The sequence below is a fragment of the Blastomyces dermatitidis genome (assembly GCF_000003525.1).
Source record: "Blastomyces dermatitidis ER-3 genomic scaffold supercont1.5, whole genome shotgun sequence".
Taxonomy (NCBI): domain Eukaryota; kingdom Fungi; phylum Ascomycota; class Eurotiomycetes; order Onygenales; family Ajellomycetaceae; genus Blastomyces; species Blastomyces dermatitidis.
In genome coordinates this window covers 2616324-2636533 of record NW_025544778.1, presented here as the reverse complement: position 1 = coordinate 2636533, position 20210 = coordinate 2616324, and the positions used below count along the sequence as shown (strand labels likewise).

General features: G+C 41.7%; 4 protein-coding genes across 5 annotated transcripts; 1 reads left to right on the top strand and 3 right to left on the bottom strand.

The window, feature by feature from the left end:
• Positions 1–355: 355 nt before the first annotated feature.
• On the bottom strand, positions 356–2055 carry BDCG_05196 (N-carbamoyl-D-amino acid hydrolase). The gene is made up of 3 exons (XM_045420859.1): positions 1511–2055; positions 794–1448; positions 356–667 (listed from the first exon to the last, which is right to left on the bottom strand). The coding sequence occupies exons 1-3, from the start codon at positions 1753–1755 to the stop codon at positions 581–583; spliced, it is 987 nt and encodes a 328-aa protein (XP_045276876.1). The 5' UTR covers positions 1756–2055; the 3' UTR covers positions 356–580.
• Positions 2056–2227: 172 nt separating this feature from the next.
• BDCG_05195 lies at positions 2228–4531 on the bottom strand (the record flags this gene model as incomplete). 2 transcript variants are annotated; one of them, XM_045420857.1, is made up of 4 exons in its annotated part: positions 2228–2350; positions 2504–3790; positions 3857–4290; positions 4482–4531. In XM_045420857.1, 3 exons carry the CDS (start codon positions 4529–4531, stop codon positions 3711–3713), a joined length of 564 nt encoding a protein of 187 aa, XP_045281162.1. In that variant the 3' UTR covers positions 2228–2350; positions 2504–3710. The 2 variants fall into 2 exon arrangements, with proteins under 2 accessions (XP_045281162.1, XP_045281163.1); XM_045420858.1 differs by having other exon boundaries at positions 2504–4290.
• Positions 4402–10620, top strand: BDCG_05194 (nitrogen assimilation transcription factor nirA). Its single transcript, XM_045420856.1, has 6 exons — positions 4402–4939; positions 5036–5396; positions 5465–5519; positions 5572–6538; positions 6605–6973; positions 7042–10620. The coding sequence occupies exons 2-6, from the start codon at positions 5250–5252 to the stop codon at positions 8288–8290; spliced, it is 2787 nt and encodes a 928-aa protein (XP_045276875.1). The 5' UTR covers positions 4402–4939; positions 5036–5249; the 3' UTR covers positions 8291–10620.
• Positions 9085–11809, bottom strand: BDCG_05193 (serine/threonine protein phosphatase). The gene is made up of 3 exons (XM_045420855.1): positions 11450–11809; positions 10069–11374; positions 9085–9937 (listed from the first exon to the last, which is right to left on the bottom strand). Exons 1-3 carry the CDS (start codon positions 11464–11466, stop codon positions 9935–9937), a joined length of 1326 nt encoding a protein of 441 aa, XP_045276874.1. The 5' UTR covers positions 11467–11809; the 3' UTR covers positions 9085–9934.
• Between the last annotated feature and the right edge of the window lie 8401 nt (positions 11810–20210).

The following is a 20210-nucleotide window of genomic DNA, read 5'->3' as shown; positions in this document are numbered from 1 at the left end:
GGGCCGTGCAGTCGCTCTCACTAACGCTGAGAAATGTCCGCGTACCTGCAGGCACCCTATTTTCGAGAACCAGGAAAGCAGCATTTGCTTGATCGGGGGTCAATAAGTGCGACGTACCAAGCTAGCCTTCAGAGAGTACGGAGTACAGCGTACGGATTGAAGACCCCATCGACCTTGTTCTCAACAAGCATTTTTGACAGGATAGGTCAAAAAGTACGGAGATACATGTTGTGCGAATGGCTTAAACTACGCTGCACATGCCTGCCTGTCCACTCCAATATTATTAATGAAGACATGAGCCTCTTGCTTGGTTCAAATGCTTTGGCTAGGATTGAGGAGCACTGAGGGCATTCCATGGAAATCTTAGAGTCGTTTAACGAATATTCATTGTGCTCTACAACACTTTAGGTAACGCTTGAAGGAATCTAGGCGGGCTAGAGCGTTTGTTGGGGAGTTAAGTTCGGGGTAGGGTAGGATCTTGAACATCAAAATCTATCTAGGATATCGAGAGGACCATCTCAGAACAACCGACACTTTGCTCATGGGAATGACAAGTAATTAGTTATGTAACGCTACCACCTCATAAAAGAGGAGGTTCTACAACACCCGTCTGCGATGAGAGGATCCCATACGCTTCGATCCTTCGATATCGGTCGAAATCAAACGACTACAATTGTACAGCCCAGCACATTAGCACACTATTTCCTCCCATCGGATAAGTATTATTAGGAAGGGGGGTAACCGAGGAAGACCCAAAATCATAAGAAAAAAAGAAAAAAAGAAAATCACTCACCGCCTTCTTCCCATACCGACACATCGCGAGATCAATTTCCGCCACAACAACCTCGTCCCCCGTCCCCTTCGCTTCCGCAATCGTCTGTCCCATCGGATCGACAATCGCCGAACCCCCAATAAGCCCATACTTCCCATCGTCCAGTCCTGCACGTGCCGCCGAAATAGAATAGCAGCTATTGGCATAACTATTATACTCCATGACGAGTTTATGATAGAAATAAGCCTTCCGCTCCGCCGCTTCGCGATCCATTTCTGGGTCACCGTATAGGTCTGGTGCGAAACTGGGCGTGTTGTACCCGCACAGCACAAGTTCTACTCCTTGCAGCCCGTACGCGCGCCAGGACTCGGGCCAGCGGCGATCATTGCATATGATCATTCCGACAATTGGGTCACCTTTGCCGGCGATGTCTGTTTTTGTCATCGTCGTTGCGGTCGTGTCACTCTTTTTGAGTGCATCCGGGACAAGATCTGGGACTCGGAACGCCATGAAGCCCAGATTCCCCGGTCTGAAGTATCTTTTTTCCAACTGGTTGATTGCGTTGGGGTTCTCGTACGGTTCACTCGTGCCGGGAAGGTGGATTTTGCGGTACTTGCTGAGGACTTTCCCTTGCTTCCCTGAATAGTAGACGCATGTGTTATAGTTTTCTCCGGCACTAGTAAGTTCCCCATATCCAATGCAAACATCTATGCCCAGTGAGGTGCTGCGTCAAAGAACTCCTTGACATTCTCGCTCTGGGTTATGTCATCACCCTTCTCGAAGAATCTCTCCACCTCCGCCTGGCTCATTAGGTGGCGCGGGAAAAAGGTCGTGAAGGCAGTTTCTGGGTAGACGAGGAGTTGTGCGCCGGATGATGCGGCAGTTTTCATGAGGGCGATGAGTCGTTGGAGTGTTTCTTTGCGGTCAGAGTCGATGTGGACTGAACCAACTTGGGCCGCTGCGACTTTTATTTTTCGGGACATTGTCGATGTAGGATTGTACACGAACTGCTGATACAACTGCTTCGCACGTACAAACTTAGGTTACAAAATTCCGTGTTCAAAATAAAGAGAGAATGGATTGGTAAACCATCGTATGTTAGGCGGGACTCCATTGCTATACTCATTTATATAGCCTTCAGCAAATTCCCATTCCCCGACACGATTGCATGTGTATCAGAGCACTAGCGCTCGCTGGAGCACAAACCAACACAACTGTATCCATTCTGCAACTGCCCGAGCGCACCCCAAGACGTAAAATCTTGCTCCATAACTGGGCAAAATACAGTGTTTACTTGCAATTCCTGCGAGGAGAGCGGGGGCTATGCGGGGAAAGCCGGTTGGGGGTGGTATATGATATTAGCAATTAGTTGTGGATGAGGCCATAGAAGTAAGGACCCCCGCCGAGAACCGATGTTCTTAACTAGTTCGGTTTCTCAGCGCTCCCACTCTTTTGCCAAGCTCACAGGCACAAAGTTTGCTATTGACAGAACTTGCAGATGTAAAGCTTTGCTCCATAATTGAACAATAGAGTGTTTACTAGCAATTACTGTGAGGGGCGGGACGGATGCATGGAGAGCTGATCGGAGGGGTGTATAACATCAGCATCTGGTTGCAGGATGCGGGCGGTAGGAGCAAGAATCCCACTGAGAACTGATATTCTATGATCAAATTGCTATCATCTGGAGTGGAGGGAGACATGCGGGGGACTCCGACACAAGTAGGTACATACCGTATGCTGTGGACCTGTTATCTAAGTTAATCGGGACGTTGGACAGGTGTCGGCTATGTAGTAATTATGATTCTCCGAAGCTCGGGCTGCCGAGAAGAGACATGGAACTCCAGTGCAATTTCTACGTATGAAACAGCAGATAGCACGTGGCATTCGCAGAAGAATTTGTGATCTGTCTCCTTACCTTGAGATAAATGGTTCAGACAACGAGGCCTCCTTCTTTCCACGCTGCCGTAGATTCTCTGTTGGATTGTCCCTGGGGGGATATTTAAGATAGGATCCGCGGGGTAGGCGGGATAGGCAGCGCTACGAGCCTGGTGCAGATCTTGTATGATGTAGTAGAGTATTTAGTGGGCGGACGACCATGTCAATTATCACCACCCTTCTCACCAATAATTCTTATTTCTGTTTGATGTCTCGTCCTAGAGATCATAAAGGACCCAGTGTCACTCTGCTGCTGGTTAAAGGGACTCTTCTGCAAGTTTCAGGCCGGCTCATCACCATAAAAGCTACTCCACTCCGTGGGTTTCCTCTGTAAAGAAGCCACAAAATAGCAAACTGCACTATCTGATGGGAGCCATATTTCATGGCTCTTCCATCCTAAATATTCAGCTTGTAGGAGAGCGAATTTGTGCTTGTCCCCATCCATGGTCATCGACCTTCATTTTTTGTATTTCGCCATTCACGATGCTTCTCTAGTATGGCATTGACGGGTATCCAGTATTCCAATTTTAAAACTATGTCCCCGGAGGAGGGGGGTTGTTGAATGCGGAGCAAGGCATTTTCTGATTCACAAACAGATCTCTCACAATGGATGGCCAGGAGTGAATTTAGACGTACTGGCTGTCATGCCACCAACCCAGATCTCTTGCGGTCCTTTCTTTCGCCTTCACAGCGGCGTTCACCTTGGTTTGCTCAACCTCCAAAGTAAATCTCTCCCACGTCAACGCACCGTCCGGCCCAGCATTTCAAGACAGATTTACCCAGAGCAAGTTGTAGTGTGTCAGGAAAAGCCATTATCACAAACAAGCCTTCCTTTTCATGATCATATTTGTCAAAAACTGCCCTCACTCAAACCAAGATAGACCTCCAAAGCCCCAATATTTGAAAGTGTTCTCAAAAGGTCCTCTTACTTTCACTTCATCTGCTTCATTCAGTCTGATAACCAGTACTCCTGCAGAATGGAATTGATAGGATAGGTATGATATCATCTGGTTCTCTCTGGGAGATCAGCCTTGGAATTTGTGTGTTTGAACGGTATTTTCTTCCAAGCGCTGAGAACCATGACTGTGAGTTTATATTAGACTCAAGGCCCGCATAAAGTTCCCTTGTTTGCAGAGGTCTCCTGAATACCATTATCCTGCACCGGAAGCATTGGCAGTTTAGATCCCGGAAATGCGGAGCCCATGCAAGCGAAAACCGGGGCCTGGGGAATCAGGCTGGGATAGCTCCAGCCTAGCATGCAGCACCAATGTTGGTCGCCGCCAGGAATGCCGATCATGTAGGAGCTTGACGACATATATACCCCTGGGATTAAGCTGTGTGTACTGGAAATTCTAGGTTCATAGTCCACACACAAAATGATATTGTGTTGGATAAGCAGAACGAGGCAACTTGCACAGACGGCAAGGCTCCAGCGGCATGGAACTCGGGTAGTCAACTTCACGAAGCAATATTTAACGGAATTACGAGCTTGAATGCTCAGAGCCAGAGTTTGATGGAGGCTTCCTAGGCTGCCGGCTTTCTCTCGGACGCTGGAAAGGTTTCCAGGGTTGAACTGGCGGACACTGCGAAGTAGCAATAGTTAATAAGTTAATAACAATAATCGCACACTTAACTCTGTACGCCGCATGGCCGCATGTCACCTGACTGCTGCTGCTCGGTCAGGCAAAACCACTCGCGACAATAGTCTTATTATTATTGCGGACTACAACATCACCCGCTTCCGCCGCAGCAGACTCGCATCACCGCTGCATACCCCCAGTCATTGTGGGATCTTTCCGCCCTTCTCAAACAGCCTGTTTCCATGAGTGCAGTTCACGTGGGAATTTGGGTCCGCAGCGCGATTAACTTACCAACCATCAATTCGAGCAAATCTGGGGTCTATCTTCCGCCCCCCGCTCTCTCTAGATTGCGAGATCACGGAATCCCTCGCTGATCATTTTTCATAACCTCTTGCCTTTTCTTTTGCCCTCAAAACTACCAATACTACTACCAGTTCTCAATTCCGCAGCAGGGGATCTTAGAAGTTCCGCCACCTACCGAGCAGCTCAGGGTCTCCCGCGCTTAAATCAACAAATATTTCCCACCATATGCGAGCTCTATCCAAGCGGCCCTTTGCTCCGTAGTCCATCTTGCGCAACCGAAGGTCGGTGTTTGCGCCCAGTAACTAATTAGGGAGGTGAGGACGTGTGTGACGGTGTATTAGGCCTCAAGGTACAGACAGCATTTCATTTCCTGTCATCATTGAGCATGTTTAAATTTGACACTGGAGCGAATTTGTTCTAACCATGACTATAAAATCACGATTAGATTGCCGTTGTTCCTTATATTCACGTTTTGCATCCCGACCATCCTTTCCCCCCTTACAACCCCACCCTGGTCACAATCATCCGGCACCGCGCGCAAATTACACCCGCTGCATGATTGTGCGCTAGACGATCTTGTTACAGGGTTTCTTTAATTATGTCACTAAACCGTTGACTTTATTCTACGTGCACTTCTGTCCCCGTGGTGGAAGCTTCAAATGGCCGGCGAGCAGCCCGCCCGCCCGGATTCCGCTACTCAAACCGGCAAGTCAAAATCCAGGTTAAAGTCTCGAGACGGCACAGCGGCGGTGAAACGACGATGTGTCAGTACTGCATGCATTGCCTGTAGGAAAAGGAAATCTAAGGTATTACCCGGCTTGCGTTGATCGTATAACAGCAGTGAAATCTTCTGGCTGATGGGGTACTTACACAGTGCGATGGAAATACACCTACTTGTGCTGCGTGCGCATCCGTCTATCATACACCATGTTTGTCTCCCCTCACGAAATTCCAAGATCGAATACTAATTCCTACAATCAGGTATATACGACCCCAACTCAGATCACCGTCGAAAGGGCGTCTATAAGCAAGACATCGACAACTTGAAAAATCGCAATACCACTCTGCAGACGCTAGTTCAGGCAATCCTCAATTATGATGAAGCCGACGTGCCGGAGCTCGTCCGGCAAATACGGTCATGCGAAGATCTAGAGCAAGTAGCGGAGTCTATTATAGCGCGAGAAAAAACGTCGGGCAAAGACGTCACTCGGGAGGTGTTTACAGAAGACGATAATGAACAGTCCACCGAAGTCCCCCAATTCGAGTCTGAACTTGCGGGGAAGATGAGCGAACTGATAATGGATGGTACTGTGAGGTTTGTTGGAGGCACTTCGAATTTAATATTCTTGCCCGCTGAGTTCTACCTTGAGGAGCCGGATGCCTCGTTCGCTCTTGTGGAGCAGAATCAAGACACGGGCGATGCTATCACTGGTTGGACCCGAGTAACGAAAAGTAAAGAACTTATCCGCCACTTGTTGACCATGTATTTTACATGGCATTATGCATATTTTACGACAATGTCGAAGAAGCTATTCTATCGCGATTTTATTAAAGGACGGTCGACCCAATACTGTTCATCGCTTCTTGTAAATGCTATGCTAGCGCTCGGTTGCCACTTCAGCTCATGGCCTGCTTCAAGGAGTGACCCGAACGACTCCGCAACTGCTGGCGATCACTTCTTCAAAGAGGCTAAAAGGTTGATATTGGAGAATGATGAACATGAAAGGGCAAAACTATGCACCGTGCAGGCTCTTGCCTTGATGTCAGTGCGGGAAGCTGGCTGCGGGCGAGAGGGCTCCGGTTGGGTATATAGCGGAATGAGCTTCCGAATGGCTTACGATCTAGGTTTGAACGTCGACGGTACTGGGATTGCTTCTTCCCACAGTCTGACTGAGGAGGATATCGACGCACGAAGGATGACGTTCTGGGGGTGTTTCCTTTTTGACAAGTGAGTTGTCTTTTGTTATATCTTCCTAGCTTGTCGTTGCCGTTGGCTAATAATCTGTATTTGTAGATGCTGGTCTAACTACCTAGGACGTCAACCCCAGTTATTAGGTTCCAGTATCTCCGTTCCCAAATTTGATGTCTTCCCCGACGAGGATGCGGAAACATGGTCCCCGTACACGGATTCGGGAGTTACGCGTGAACATATACAGCCTTCTCGAACAAGGGCCATTTCGCTTCAAATATTACGTCTGAGTGAGATCAGTAGCGATTTACTATCGTACTTCTACCATCCGAAGCCGCTCGAAAGACATATTGGAAAGCAAGAGGAATTAAAGCGGCTAAGTCAGCTTCACACGAGGCTAGAAGCCTGGCGAAAAGGCCTTCCCAAAGAAATGGAGCCGAAGGAAGGCCAACTACCCCAAGTCTTGCTTATGCAGTGAGTCCTTCGGAAATGTCCAAATTCCAACTAAGTAATAAAAGTCTCCGACTAACCAAAAACTCCAGCATGTTCTTCCAACTCCTCTTTATACACCTCTACCGCCCATTCCTCAAATACACAAAATCCACTTCCCCACTTCCCGCCCATGTCTCACCAAGAAAACTGTGTACACAGTCCGCATCTACGATATCCAAATTACTTCGACTATACAAACGCACCTATGGATTCCGCCAAATCTGCAACCTTGCCGTGTATATTGCACATTCTGCTTGCACAATTCATCTGCTCAATCTACCAGACAAGACTGCGAAACGAGACCTCATTCATGGTCTCAAAAATCTGGAGGAGATTTCTGAAAGCTGGCTTTGCGCACGTCGGACTTTACGGATCCTCGATATCTCAGCGCAAAAGTGGAATGTTGACTTGCCAAGTGAGGCCTTGGCAATTTTTGAGCGTTCACACGCCAAGTTTGGACCTTGGGGTTCCTGGGACCAGGTACATTCTCCCTCGAATTCGGACGCATCTGACAAGGACAGAGGCCACAGACCAAGATCAGCAAATTCTCATGTAACGCCCGAACCTATTTCACGTCCTTCGAAACCCAGTATGCGCGCACGCGTGAAAGAGGCCACTACTCATGTACTCAATCCGTCATTCTCGCAATATCAGTCGTTCCCTACCGCAACCCCTCAACTTTCGCAAAAACAGCCCATTCTCCCAACAAATTTACCATCATCTCTACTACCCGATCATGCCTTCTCTATGCCAGTATCAAAAAGATCTTACCGCGCTAGTTTCGATACGGTTCCAAAACACTATGCCTGGACAAGGTCCCAGCAGGCCCATGTGGACATGTCCACTAGTAGCAACAGCCTGTCTAATATGAATGCGCCGCAGCTGGCAACTATAGGAGGTATGGAAAATTTAGTTGAATCAAGCCAAGATTGGTGGCTAAAGGATCAAAATGCGTTAGCATTGGGACTAGACAACTGGGGCGAGAGCTGGAATAGTCCTGCTGGACCGGTCTGTACTAGTATGGATTTTGAACACAGCATACCAGCGGTTGCTCTCGGGGGTAATAGCGAACAAATGATTGGCAGTAGCAGCCACAGTCTGGGCCCCAGCCAGCTGTCAGATGCCACCGATAGCATGGGAATCAATATGCCTTTAACCCTACCGGGATTCGACGCTGAATATACTGATGAAAACGGGCTGTCCCAGACGAGAACGGGTGTGGATCAGGACACCACGCGGCCGGACCAAACATCGACGGCGGATACGGGATCCGGGGCTCTCGGTCAAATGTATTACTAGTCATCACCGACCCATGATGCGATTAAGACCCAAGTAGATGGAAGCGATTCCGAAGGAGACTCGACGGCAACTTATGTCCATACTCATCGCTGGCCCTGATGAAACGCTTCAATGTCTTATCATCTAAAAATACGACGTCACGTTCATTTTCTATTCTCTCTTTTCATCGTGAGCTATAGCGTACCCACTTTTGCCTAGAGGTAGAGATTCTCCGCACCTAAATTTCAGCCACCTTTTATCGACCCAAACCTGCATTGTGTATTTGTCCTATACACATGTATCTGCCCTCACATTCCCCAAATAATGGAACCGGAAAAGAAAACAGAATCCTTTTCCTGGAATTCCCCCTCATCTCTCTACGGATGAACGATTTTCAGTGGCGCTTCATCAGCTACGTTTCCTACTGCCAACCCCAACCAAGACTTATCAGAAAACAAGGGAGTGGGATTTCATTTTGCCTTGAACGCGCCAATAACCCGCCAACGAAGAGAGTTTCAAATCTTCTCCCCATCCGTCCTTCCCTGCTGGAAGCTTGAAACTGGCGACTGGTTGGCGGAGAGGGCGGAAAGGACGTCAGAGATATGGCGTAACCTCTTCTGGCGCTCTACTTACGTTTGTCATACATATATCTACATAATCTTTTTCCTATTTTTCCGTCGCTGGATCTCGAGATACATACAGGGATACAGGGAAAGGTTCCATGACCACGGTCATGATAGAGTCGGTATTTACGTTTTTTTGCGATATGCTGGTATTTGGCTATTCTTTTCCTTCCTTTTTCATTCTTTTCCTTCCTTTTTCATTCTTTTCCATTATTTTCCGCTTTTATTCTTTATTATCTTGTCTATTTGTCGTCTCCCACCTCAGTCAACTGCTTTTGTGTATCCTCTGGATTTCGTCAGCATCCATTGGGGGAGCCTGGTTGCGGACAACAGGGTGGTGATTTCTCATCCTTCCCTTTTTTTTTCCCGTTTTATTCTTTCATTACCCCTTCAACTTGAATAGCTGGCATAAATGTATATAGATATAAGTGTATACACACAGAGGTAAATAGACAGGTAAGTTTTTAGGTTATATTCTATTTAGTTGGGCTTTTGCATTCATGCTGCTAGAGCAGATCTCAATGGAGGTGCTCTGGATCAAGGGGGCTGGAGGATGATTAATTAGATGCGGAGGGTGAACTGATGATGGCGGTTTGGACAGTCACACAACACGGTCTTAGAACTTAACGTGACAAGAATACAGGCACAGGCACATTTCATTCTGCCTGAGACACCAAACATGTTTCGCAGTTTAACATGTAGTTGTTTCGAATAAATTGGGGAAAAAAAAAAAAGAAAAAAAAGAAATTAAATGAACATAAGAAAAAGACCTAGATCCCGTTTCGTTACGATCTATATATTCGCTCTCTTTCTTCTACTAGCGTACAACCCCCGTTGTTATGCGGACTTCTTTTCCATAAGCAAATTGTATATACCAAATATTTCATCCCGGTATGCGCCAACGAGGATAACAGGCTAGGCCTTATTAGAATTTAGCAGATGGTACACGGAGAAGGGAGTGTGTGGGTGGTTGAGGGAAATTGAGTGACGGCCGGGTTGGATATAATGAGATTTGTATTTGATGGTATAACGGTATATGGTATCACTATTTATTAGGTGTCCGTTAGAGAGCTGTTCCTTCAAGGATAAAAAGGTGGGAGAACGAGATAGGCCAGTGGGATGTAGGGACCAGGATCACAATTAACAAGGTTGCAATAACCGAAAAGAAAAACATACCAGAAAGTAATCAGCAACCGGTTTCTTCGCCGGCATCCCTCTTGTATCCTGCGCCGCCGCATCGAACACCCTATACCTCCTTCCAGGACCTAGTATCCCCCCCTGCTGACCTTGCTGCCTCATATCAGCAACAGCGCCAGCACTCCGTCCATAGTCGCCATTGCTCCTCGCAATTGTTCCCCCGTTGCTCACATCCTCACCCAGCTCCAATATTGCTGCCACATTGCCGCACCTGTAGCAATAATTCGGCGCAGACCAGACTGTCACAATGCCACCGTCGAACATCTCTTTGAACCCTTCCATGACGAGTTGATGTGCCCGCGCGATGAGCGAGAGGTCGTTTCTGTGGCTAAAATGCTTGACGATGTCACCTCCGAAGAGAAAGCCTGCTCCCCGTGGAGATAGACCCCAGCCTTCAATTTCGTCTGGATCGGACCAAAGAAGGTCGCACATGGCACCTTCGTGCGGCACTTCTTGTTTTCGGTCGATAAGGCGGATTTTATCGATGCTGTCCACCAGTGGGGACAGCCCGCCATGAACGCAAAAGACAGCACCGGTACTACTTCCAATACTGCCCATGCTATCAGCTGTGGCTCCGGTGCCTGCGGGGCCAGATCTCCTGGGGGTACCGGTGGGTCCCGACGAAGATGGGTCCCTGGAGGGGGACACATCCCGAATATCAGTTGAGCTATCTTGTGAGTCGCCGTCGCTACCGCCGCCCCTTCGTCTATATGTCGAAAATGTAACTTCGCCTTTTGAATTCAACACTTCAGACTCCAGCTCTTCATCCCCAGTAGCCGTGGTGGATTGGGTGTGATCGTTTATCACGGGGCCTGATGGTTCCAATTCAGAGCTGGCACCCAATACCAATGCGCCCAAAGCCAAATAATCAAATACCTCGCAACAATAACGCCAAACATTAGCACTGCCATATTTCCGAATACATTCGTCGTAAAAACCATAAACGGTCGTGATCTGCCTCGATTCGTGATTACCACGAATCAAGGTTATGCGGTCAGGGTATCGAACTTTGAGACAAAGGAGGAGAAGGAAAGATTCGAGAGAGTAAAAGCCGCGATCGACAAAATCGCCCATGAACAGATAATTCGTATCTGGCACATCACCGCCCACGCGGAATAATTCCATCAAATCATGAAACTGGCCGTGGATATCACCGCAGATGGTCACCGGCGCGTCGACGGAGACTACATTTCCCTCCTCGATGAGAATCTCGCGTGCTTTGTAGCAGAGTTCTCGCACTTCGTGTTCTGGGATAGGGCGGCAAGCGCGGAGCTGCGCGATAGCTCTAGACGCAAGAAATGGCTAGTCAGTAAAATGTTTTGATAGGTGGTGTTAGGAGACGGAGCTCCCTTCCACTGACTTGTCTAGATCACTCATGGTGAAACTTCCTCCGCGCACACAGAACGCACGCCCTAGCCACCCGCCTTCTCTTCTCCAACTAAACCGCTGGCGTTAAGAAGCGTACCAAGGGAGGCGGACCAGGTGGCGGAGGGCTTGCTGCAGTATCCAAGAAGCTGATGATCTAGCTTGGCGGGCGCGATGAGCTGACGGATCTGCGTGTTTAGGGCCACCGGGGAAACGAGCACTGGGTTATCTCAGTAGGACAATGAAGGTCATCTTCGTTAGAAAACTGTACTTGAGGGCGTTAATGAAGACTCTCGGGGAGGTGGTGTGTTTTTTGTCGTTCGGTCCCTCCCTCGTTGACAAAGGTTGTTTGAATGCGCTTGGGCTCCAAGAAGCGGAAGATCGCTAACTAAGCGCCCCACACGACAGTGTTATGTCAGCATGTCGCGCGGGTGTTGGCCTGTGCTCGACGCTCATCGAACTAGTAAGTATTGGTTATTTATTAAGAGCGTTTTATGGTAATGAGAAGTTCATTTCAATTGTTTAAAATCTAAAATATACATACTTACATATTAGAATACAAACTTCATAGAATTCCAATTTACCTGGAAGCGGCCACTTCTATTGGCCTGAGTTCAATTTACTCAGCTCATGCCAGCAACCACATCATACTAGCACTCCGTATCTGTCGTGTAATGCGCCGTAGCGCTCAATTCTGAGATCAAGTTCTCAATGCAATTATGAACACGAGTTTCACATCCAGGATGAATACTTTCAGTCCGGGTAGAATATCACTTTGTTGCTTGCAGATGACTCTACCGGGAATCAGAAGTGCGCACAAGGACGGTTGCGGAACGTCTTGCACGGTTTATACGGTGGGATGCCAGGGAAGACGAATTTTCGAAGAAATGAGAATGTCCACGGTGAAAATGTGGATATTATTTTCCTTATCACCGGCATGGGTCAACCCTGCATGCATGGGTCTAAATATAGATATTATTAGACTAAAGAACTATCAATTGCGAATCATACCAGGAAAGGTAGAACATGTATCTCCCTCCATGTGCCATGTCAGCCGCAGAGCAGTCCGTTGTTGATGGGGCCACAACTATTAGAAGTGCTACAATATATGGGTCCTGTTGAGGATCTGAGGGAGTGACTATCTTTAACTTGAGTTTGAGTAGGGTACTGGTGGGCTTGCTATACCGCCATTTTGATGGGATGTCTTCTCACGACGTAGTCCGTGTATAACTAATTTGCGGAGCGAAGCGAAGCAAATATATGATGAAAACCCTGGTCATTAAAAGTGGAGAATTTCCTTTTTGGGGTTCTTGGCGCGAATACAGCCCACTGATTGGTGTAGAATTAAGCGAAGCGCAATCCCGTGACATTGTACTATCATATCATCTACCTACTCTGTACAGATTCTTGAATAGATAATATATCTGATCAACCATCTCTCATAGATTCTCAAGAATGAATAATGTGTCAAAAGCCTGTGTTCACTGCTTATAAAATCAGTCTCTTGATTAATTCATTTCTTTACAGTATTCTACTACTTCTACAGCTGTCTGTCTTCAATACTACATTCAGAGAACTCAGATATTATAATCTTCTCTTATTATATCTTTTCTATTACTGTGTAAGAATAAGTGCTCACAGGCAATTATTCAGGTGTTTGTAGCTTAATATGATATATACTGTTAACTACTAGAAGTATTCATGATAGAAAGATAAAATATAGAAATTAAATGTATAGTAGTATTGTAAGAAATCCCGCTCCTCGCGGATCCTTTACCCCTATTCCTATCTCTCGCGTAACCAATAGGGCTAGCGGCCCTTGGCTACACACAACTATATAGACTGGAGTTCGCGAATACTATTCATAACTCAGCTTGAATGCTATTATACATTTAATCTCTACATTTATCTTTCTACTGTGAACACTTCTAGTAGTTAACAGTACATATCATGTCAAGCTATAAACATCTAAATAATCACCTGTGAGCACTTATTCTTACATTTCAAGCTCAGTCAGTCAGTAACTGTCTGTTATGACTGAAAGAACTAGAAACTTGTATACTTCAATCTCTGTGAACTCTACTACAGACACTCAGAAGCAGTCACTCAAACTATGAATAATCTCTGTAAAAGAAGTCTTAGAGAACTTATCAATCACTTATGAGATATTATTCTCTGCATCTGTGACAGAGAAACTCTCTGAACTTATGAATAAATCAATCTCAGTGAAGAACATTCTTGAGCATCTTTCACAGAATCAAGCTATTTTTCTATAAGAAATACTTACTGTCTGTAAACACTCTTGAACTGAGTTTTTAGACATAATCTTCAGAGATATCTATGAACTGAAAAGAAACTTTCTCAAGCTGCAATCACTTAAGGCCATCTATTGAATCACAATCTATAAAAGCTTTTATAAGTTTGTATTTGAAATTGACTTATAAGTCTGACTGTGTGATATGAAAGATGAAGAAGCTGTTATCTATGTAATAACAGACCTCTATTACACTGAAGTCAAGAACTGACTGAATTATCTAGAAAATAATTATAAGAGATTCTGATAATCTATTCTCAAGATCTATCTAGAGAATAAGTTGAAAGACTCTATGAGTCAGACAGAGAACATCTGAGCTGTAATCACTAATATTAGAAAAAGAGATAAGAAATCTGATGAAGACTACTTACAGTGCTTCATGAAATTATAATATAAATTAAAATCTGTAAAAATAGAGCTCTGAAATAAGACCTGAATGATGATATTTATAAAGAGACTGAATAAAGATATACAGAATAAGCTCATTGAGTAAGACTCTAAGTTCTTGACTCTGAAGAAACTGATAACTCTTATTCATTACTTATGAATCACTGTGAGAGTCACAGATCTGTGAAGAGTGAACTATTAATCAGCTCTGTAAGAGTCAGAATAATAGAGAACAGATTTGTCAGAAAAAGATGATAAGATATAGAGAGATTCATGTCTGACTACTGAGCAGAGAGAGAGAGCTTCATAAGCTTCTGTAAATAGAGTGTATAATAGAGAGACTAAGAAAAAGAGACTCTGCTTTATCTGTTCTAAACTAGAACATCTCTGTATAAACTGTCTGAATAAATTAAAATAGAAATTTAAGAAGTCACAGACAGAGTCAGCTACAGTCTTCTTAAGAGTTTTAAAGCTGACATCTGAATCTGTTACTTCTCTGATAAAAATACTTGCTTATGAAAAGAGACTGTGCTGTGATGCTGCTGTCTTACAAGTATGAAAAGTATTGATAAACTCAGAATCTCAGGTCACTGTGATGTTTCTAAAGCTCACAGAGTGAATAAGCTGAAAGATAAAGACTGAGAATCTACTCTTATAATAAGCAGAGTGTGAGAACTCAGATCTGAGAGCTAAGAGACTTATAAGAGTCATTTTTGAATTATAAGATCTCTCTGAAATCTGAAGAAGATTTGCAGAAACTGTGATTATCACAGACATCACAGATAATATGTATTTAAGACTTATATAACTTTAAAGACACAATTCATACATAGCTGTCTGTGAGTCAGGTTTATACTTTCAATCAGTGTTAGCAGACTCACTTACAGAGATAGAAGCAGTTGATACTGTAGAGTTAATTAGAGAAGATAAGTTCATCTATATAATAACTTTGTAAGTGTCTGAGAATCTCACAGTCATGAAAACTGAGCTTCAGATATCAGAGAAATACTGAGATCTTATAGAGATATTCAGCTCAGCTAAGATAGCTGAGCTTTCTTCTCACTATGAGAAGAATCTAATAATAGATTTGATAGAAGAGTAGAAACTCTTCTGAGAATCAATCTATAAGCTCTTTTATTATAAGACAGAGATCTTGTAGATCTATGTGAAGAAGAATCTGAAGAATGACTTTATCTAATCTTCACAGATCTTCATGAAAGTCTCTGTAATATTTGTAAAGAAGAAGAATAAAGATCTCAGATTATATATAGACTACTATGATCTGAACTTCAAGATAATAAAGAGCTGCTATTCTCTATCTCTGATTAAGAATGTAATCAACTGTCTCACAGAAGCTGTTATATTTATATAACTGAATATAATCAATGTATATACACAGCTGTGAATACAGTCTGAGAATGAATAAAAGACTGTCTTTAGAACTGTACTGAGATTATTTAAATATCTAGTAATATCTTTTGATCTGACTAATATCTCTGTGATATTTCAGTCTTTTATCAATAAAACACTTCATACATATCTGAATGTCTTCATGATAATATATCTGAATGATGTGATAGTGTACTCTGTGAAGAAGAAAGAACACACTGAGCATGTGCAAAGTATGTTAAAGGTCTTAGATGAGACAGAACTGTATATTAAGCTTATAAAGTACAACTTCAGTACTCACTGAATTAATTTCCTAGAATATGTAATCACTGTGAATGATATTCAGATGAAACCTTCACAGATTGAGACTATTCTATCATAGTCAGAGTTAACTAGTATTCATGAGATTCAGATCTTTCTGAGCTTTGTGAATTTCTATAAACAGTTTATCTTTGTATTCATGAGAATCTTCTTGACTCTTACAGACATGCTGAAGAGTGAAAATAAGAAGAAGTCATTCTGTGAATAGAGAATGAAAAGATTATTAAGAAGAAAGAACTGTGAGAACTTTCTTATCTCAGAAGCTCATAAGATCTTTATAAGATTGAAACAGATATTTATAAATACAGTAATACTGTTTCACTTTAATTTCTTACTCTTAATCAGATTAAAGACAGATATCTTCTTCTTTATAATTTCAGAAATAGTCTCATAACTACAGTTAAATAAGAACTGAGTTTCAGTGATCTTTTTCTCATGAAAGATACAATCTGTGAAGATTAACTATGATATTTATAATTAGAAGCTTCTCACAATAGTGAAATTCTTCTGTCACTGATATCACTACTTTAAGAATCTCATAATAGTGATTACTGTTAGAACTAATCATAACAGCTTACAATAGTTTACTTTAATCAAGAAACTCTTGTGATAGCAGATTCACTGAGCTCAGAGACTGAGTAAGTTCTGATTCAAGATAGAACATATCAAGAGAACTAAGAACTCAGCAGACAGACTCTCTTACAGATCAGACTATGTTAAGAAGATCAGAGTGACAGATATAGAGAGACTAGAGAAGACAGAAAAGCTTTATAAGATGCTCAGACTGAGTATTATAAAGAGATTGACTGAAGAGTCTCTCAATTCTCTGTAAGAGAAGAGAGAGAAGAAAGAAAAGAAGTCTGTATAACTACTCTCTACAACACTGAGAGTTAACACTCTGAGAATCTCTGTGAGAATTCTTGAAGAGAGTATCTATAATCTGAAGAGTTTACAGACTTTAAGAAGCACTGTGAAAGATCTGATGCAAGAGAAAATAGAGTATAAGTCTTTATAAAATCTTCTATTCAGATTGTCTGAACTGTAACTGAAGAATGAATATACTCAGTATATTCAGAAACTGCTTACAGCAGAAATCAATTCTGCAGAAATAAAAAATTAAAGAGACTTAAATAGTCTCTTATAAAGAGAGAGTCAGATTTATATATCTGTGAATAAGTTTCTATGTATAGAACTTATTAAAAGGTATTATAACTCTTCTCTAGCAGGTTATTTTATAGATATTAGAACTCATGAGTTGCTCATAAGAAAATACTTCTGACTGAAGATGTGAGAACTTGTAAAGAAGATAGTAAATTCTTATACTATTTATCAGAGTTTGCAGATAGTGCAGTTCAGATTATATAAAGAACTTACTTCTCTACTCATTCTGCAGAAACCTTAAAAACAGCTAGAAATGAATACTCTTATAAGTCTCTCTGAAAGCAAGAACATATATAATGCCTGCTTTGACAGTGTGCTGATAATAGTAAATCACTTCATCAAGATAACACACTTTATACTCATCTGTAAGAACTTGAAGTCAAAGAATTTAACTCATATCTTCATCTATGATGTGATTCAGTTGCATGAGTTATCTGTGAATATTATCTCAGATAGAGAATTAATTTTTATAGAAGAGTTCTGATCTGATCTGATAACTATACTGAAGATCTTATGAGATTTAAGTATGACTTTTCATCAACAGACAGATAATCAGACAGAACATCTAATAAGTATATTAAAACAGTATCTGTGATACTTTGTTAATTATAATCAGAATGACTGAGTATATTGATTATTACTCACAGAGTTTATATATAACAACTCAAAGTATGTCAGCACAGATAAAACTCTCTTTGAGATACTCACTGAGACTTATCTGTGAATAATCTTGATAAACTTATGAGAGTACACTATAGAGTGTGATGATATCTGTGAATAGACTGAGAGAATTCAGAAGATTCAGAAGAAAGCCTGTGAATTCTTGAGAAAGATCTAAGAGTATCAGAAGAGATACTATAACTTTAAGCATATTACAAAGAGTTTTAAGAAAGATGATAGAGTCTAACTAAGTCTAGAAAACATTATTATACAGAGATCTAGTAAGAAGCTGAATCTCTTATAAACAGAGTTTTACAAGATTATGAAGAAAGTTAGCTTATAGTTCTATAGATTAAAACTGTCACTTGAGTTATAGATATACAATGTTTTTCATGTCTCTTTACTCTGTGAATATAAGAAATTCTTAGAAGAGAATTCTGTGACTTATCACTCTATCTATAAAGTATTAAAGAGTGAAAGAGAATATCAGATTAAAGAGATTATTGACTCAGAGAAGTGAGATTACAAGCTCTGATTCAAGGTTCAGTGATAAGAGTATTCTGATAAGATAAATGAGTTCACTTGAGAATTATCTGAGTAGATAAGATATCTACAGAAGCTAAGACATGACTTTTATATTATAAATTCTGATAAGTCAGAATGATATGATCTTTACTAAGAACCTGATTATAATAAAGATATTAACACTGTCATTTATAAATTCTAGTCTATAAGATAATAAGTTTCTACTGAGATGAACAGTCTGTAGTATATATAAGAGAAGAAGAAAACATGTTCTTATTAAAGTTAAAAAACAAGAAAATAAACAGAATCATAAATACAATTTAGAGATTAATAAAGAAAAAATAAAGAAAACTCATACTTATATCATTAATATCTGTGATACTTAATTTCTTCATAACTATCAATTTCTCTCTTCAAAGAAGTAGAAAGTATTATATCTGTGATACAGACAATTATTACATTTGATGTGAAGATTGTCAGAAATGCACAGACTTCAGAGAAGCTGAACACCAGAGTATACACAGTTATGACAGAGTCTTGAAGACTGATTATCTGTGTGTGTGATCAGATATCTCTTATAAAGCTGTGTCTGCTCTCTCAGTTATGCTGAAGTATTCAGTCTGAAAATAATAAAGATATGAAGAGAGAGCTTATCTGTTCAGATTAACTCTTATTGTGAATTCATGACATTCACATTGTCTTAATTATCTAGATTTTACAGGTACTCAGAGACTCATCTCTTATTAATAATGAGATTGTGAAAATGCACTGCAGTGTGAGAATCATTGATAGAGAACCTAGACATATTCACATATGTCTGATCAGAGATTGTATAAGCAGAGAGAGAGTGATCATAGGCCTGCAGAACTGCAGAAGACACTGATAACACTGAAAGCTTTATAAGAACTGTCAGCTAGAATCTGTAAGAAATTACTTATGAGAAGACTTACAGCAAAGAGAGAGACTGCACTGCTTGAAGTCAGAAGCTGATCTGAGAAAGAAATGAGATGAGCTGCTGATCTGAAGATTGAGTGTGATGACAGAGCTGAAGAGAATGAAGACACAGTTATGAGCAGCAGCACTTCTGCTTCATCAGTCAGTAAAAAGTGATTAGAGAAGTTGCAGAGACACTTATAAGAAGCTCAGCAGCAGTCAGACATTATTTATAAAGATATTGAAATTAAAAAAATTTTTTATTCTTGAGAAGTTCTTGAATTAATATACAGATATTGTCAGAAACACTCTCTCTCTATTATTTGAATGAAAATACTTCACAGATGAATGAGAATACTCACAGTTTATAAGAATAAGAGCTGTTACAGAAAAAGAGAAAAGAAGATGAGATTTCACAGACAGATCTGAGATATTTATACTACTCTAGAGAGATTTACTTACACTGTAAGTGATTCTGTGAAACAGTCAGATTACTCTAGTAAATAAGAGTGATTATAAATTATAGATCTGAATCTTTCTATATAACTATAAAGAGTGATTGCAGACTGTGAATATCTTGATTCTACAATTCTACAGAGTTGATGAAAGAATAGAAAATTCCTCACAATTCTACAGTATCAAAGAGCAATGATTTATAAGAATGAATAAAAGATTAACTTATAAATGTTTCTCTTTGATAAGAGTAATTTCACAGAGAGTGATTCATCTGTAAGATGAATCTGTGTGATGATTATATAAGAATCTTATGAAAATAATTAAGAGTCAACTGAAACTCTTCTATATAAAAGATATGAGATGAATCTGTGTGATAGTCAGAGAAGAATCTGTAGATTATAAAGAATCTCATAAAATAAGAAACTGAGTGACAGACTCTTTTCTCTTCATAGTAACAAGGGATTTTTTCTCACTGAGATTTTTTATAGATATAAAGAGTTTTTAGTGAGTATTACTGCAGTGCTGAGCTGACTATGAAGTTACTCAGTGAAAGGCTTCACAGATAAAGTCTTAGAGAGAGAGAAATATGTAAGAAATCCTGCTTCTCATG

Coding starts and splice junctions, on each gene's coding strand:
- BDCG_05194 (XM_045420856.1), top strand. CDS start 5,250: ATGGCCGGCGAGCAGCCCGCCCGCCCGGATTCCGCTACTCAAACCGGC. Junction 6,539..6,604: donor GGGTGTTTCCTTTTTGACAA/GTGAGTTGTCTT, acceptor CTGTATTTGTAG/ATGCTGGTCTAACTACCTAG. Junction 6,974..7,041: donor CCCCAAGTCTTGCTTATGCA/GTGAGTCCTTCG, acceptor CAAAAACTCCAG/CATGTTCTTCCAACTCCTCT.
- BDCG_05196 (XM_045420859.1), bottom strand. CDS start 1,755: ATGTCCCGAAAAATAAAAGTCGCAGCGGCCCAAGTTGGTTCAGTCCAC. Junction 1,449..1,510: donor CAGAGCGAGAATGTCAAGGA/GTTCTTTGACGC, acceptor GGAACTTACTAG/TGCCGGAGAAAACTATAACA. Junction 668..793: donor GTCGGTATGGGAAGAAGGCG/GTGAGTGATTTT, acceptor GTACAATTGTAG/TCGTTTGATTTCGACCGATA.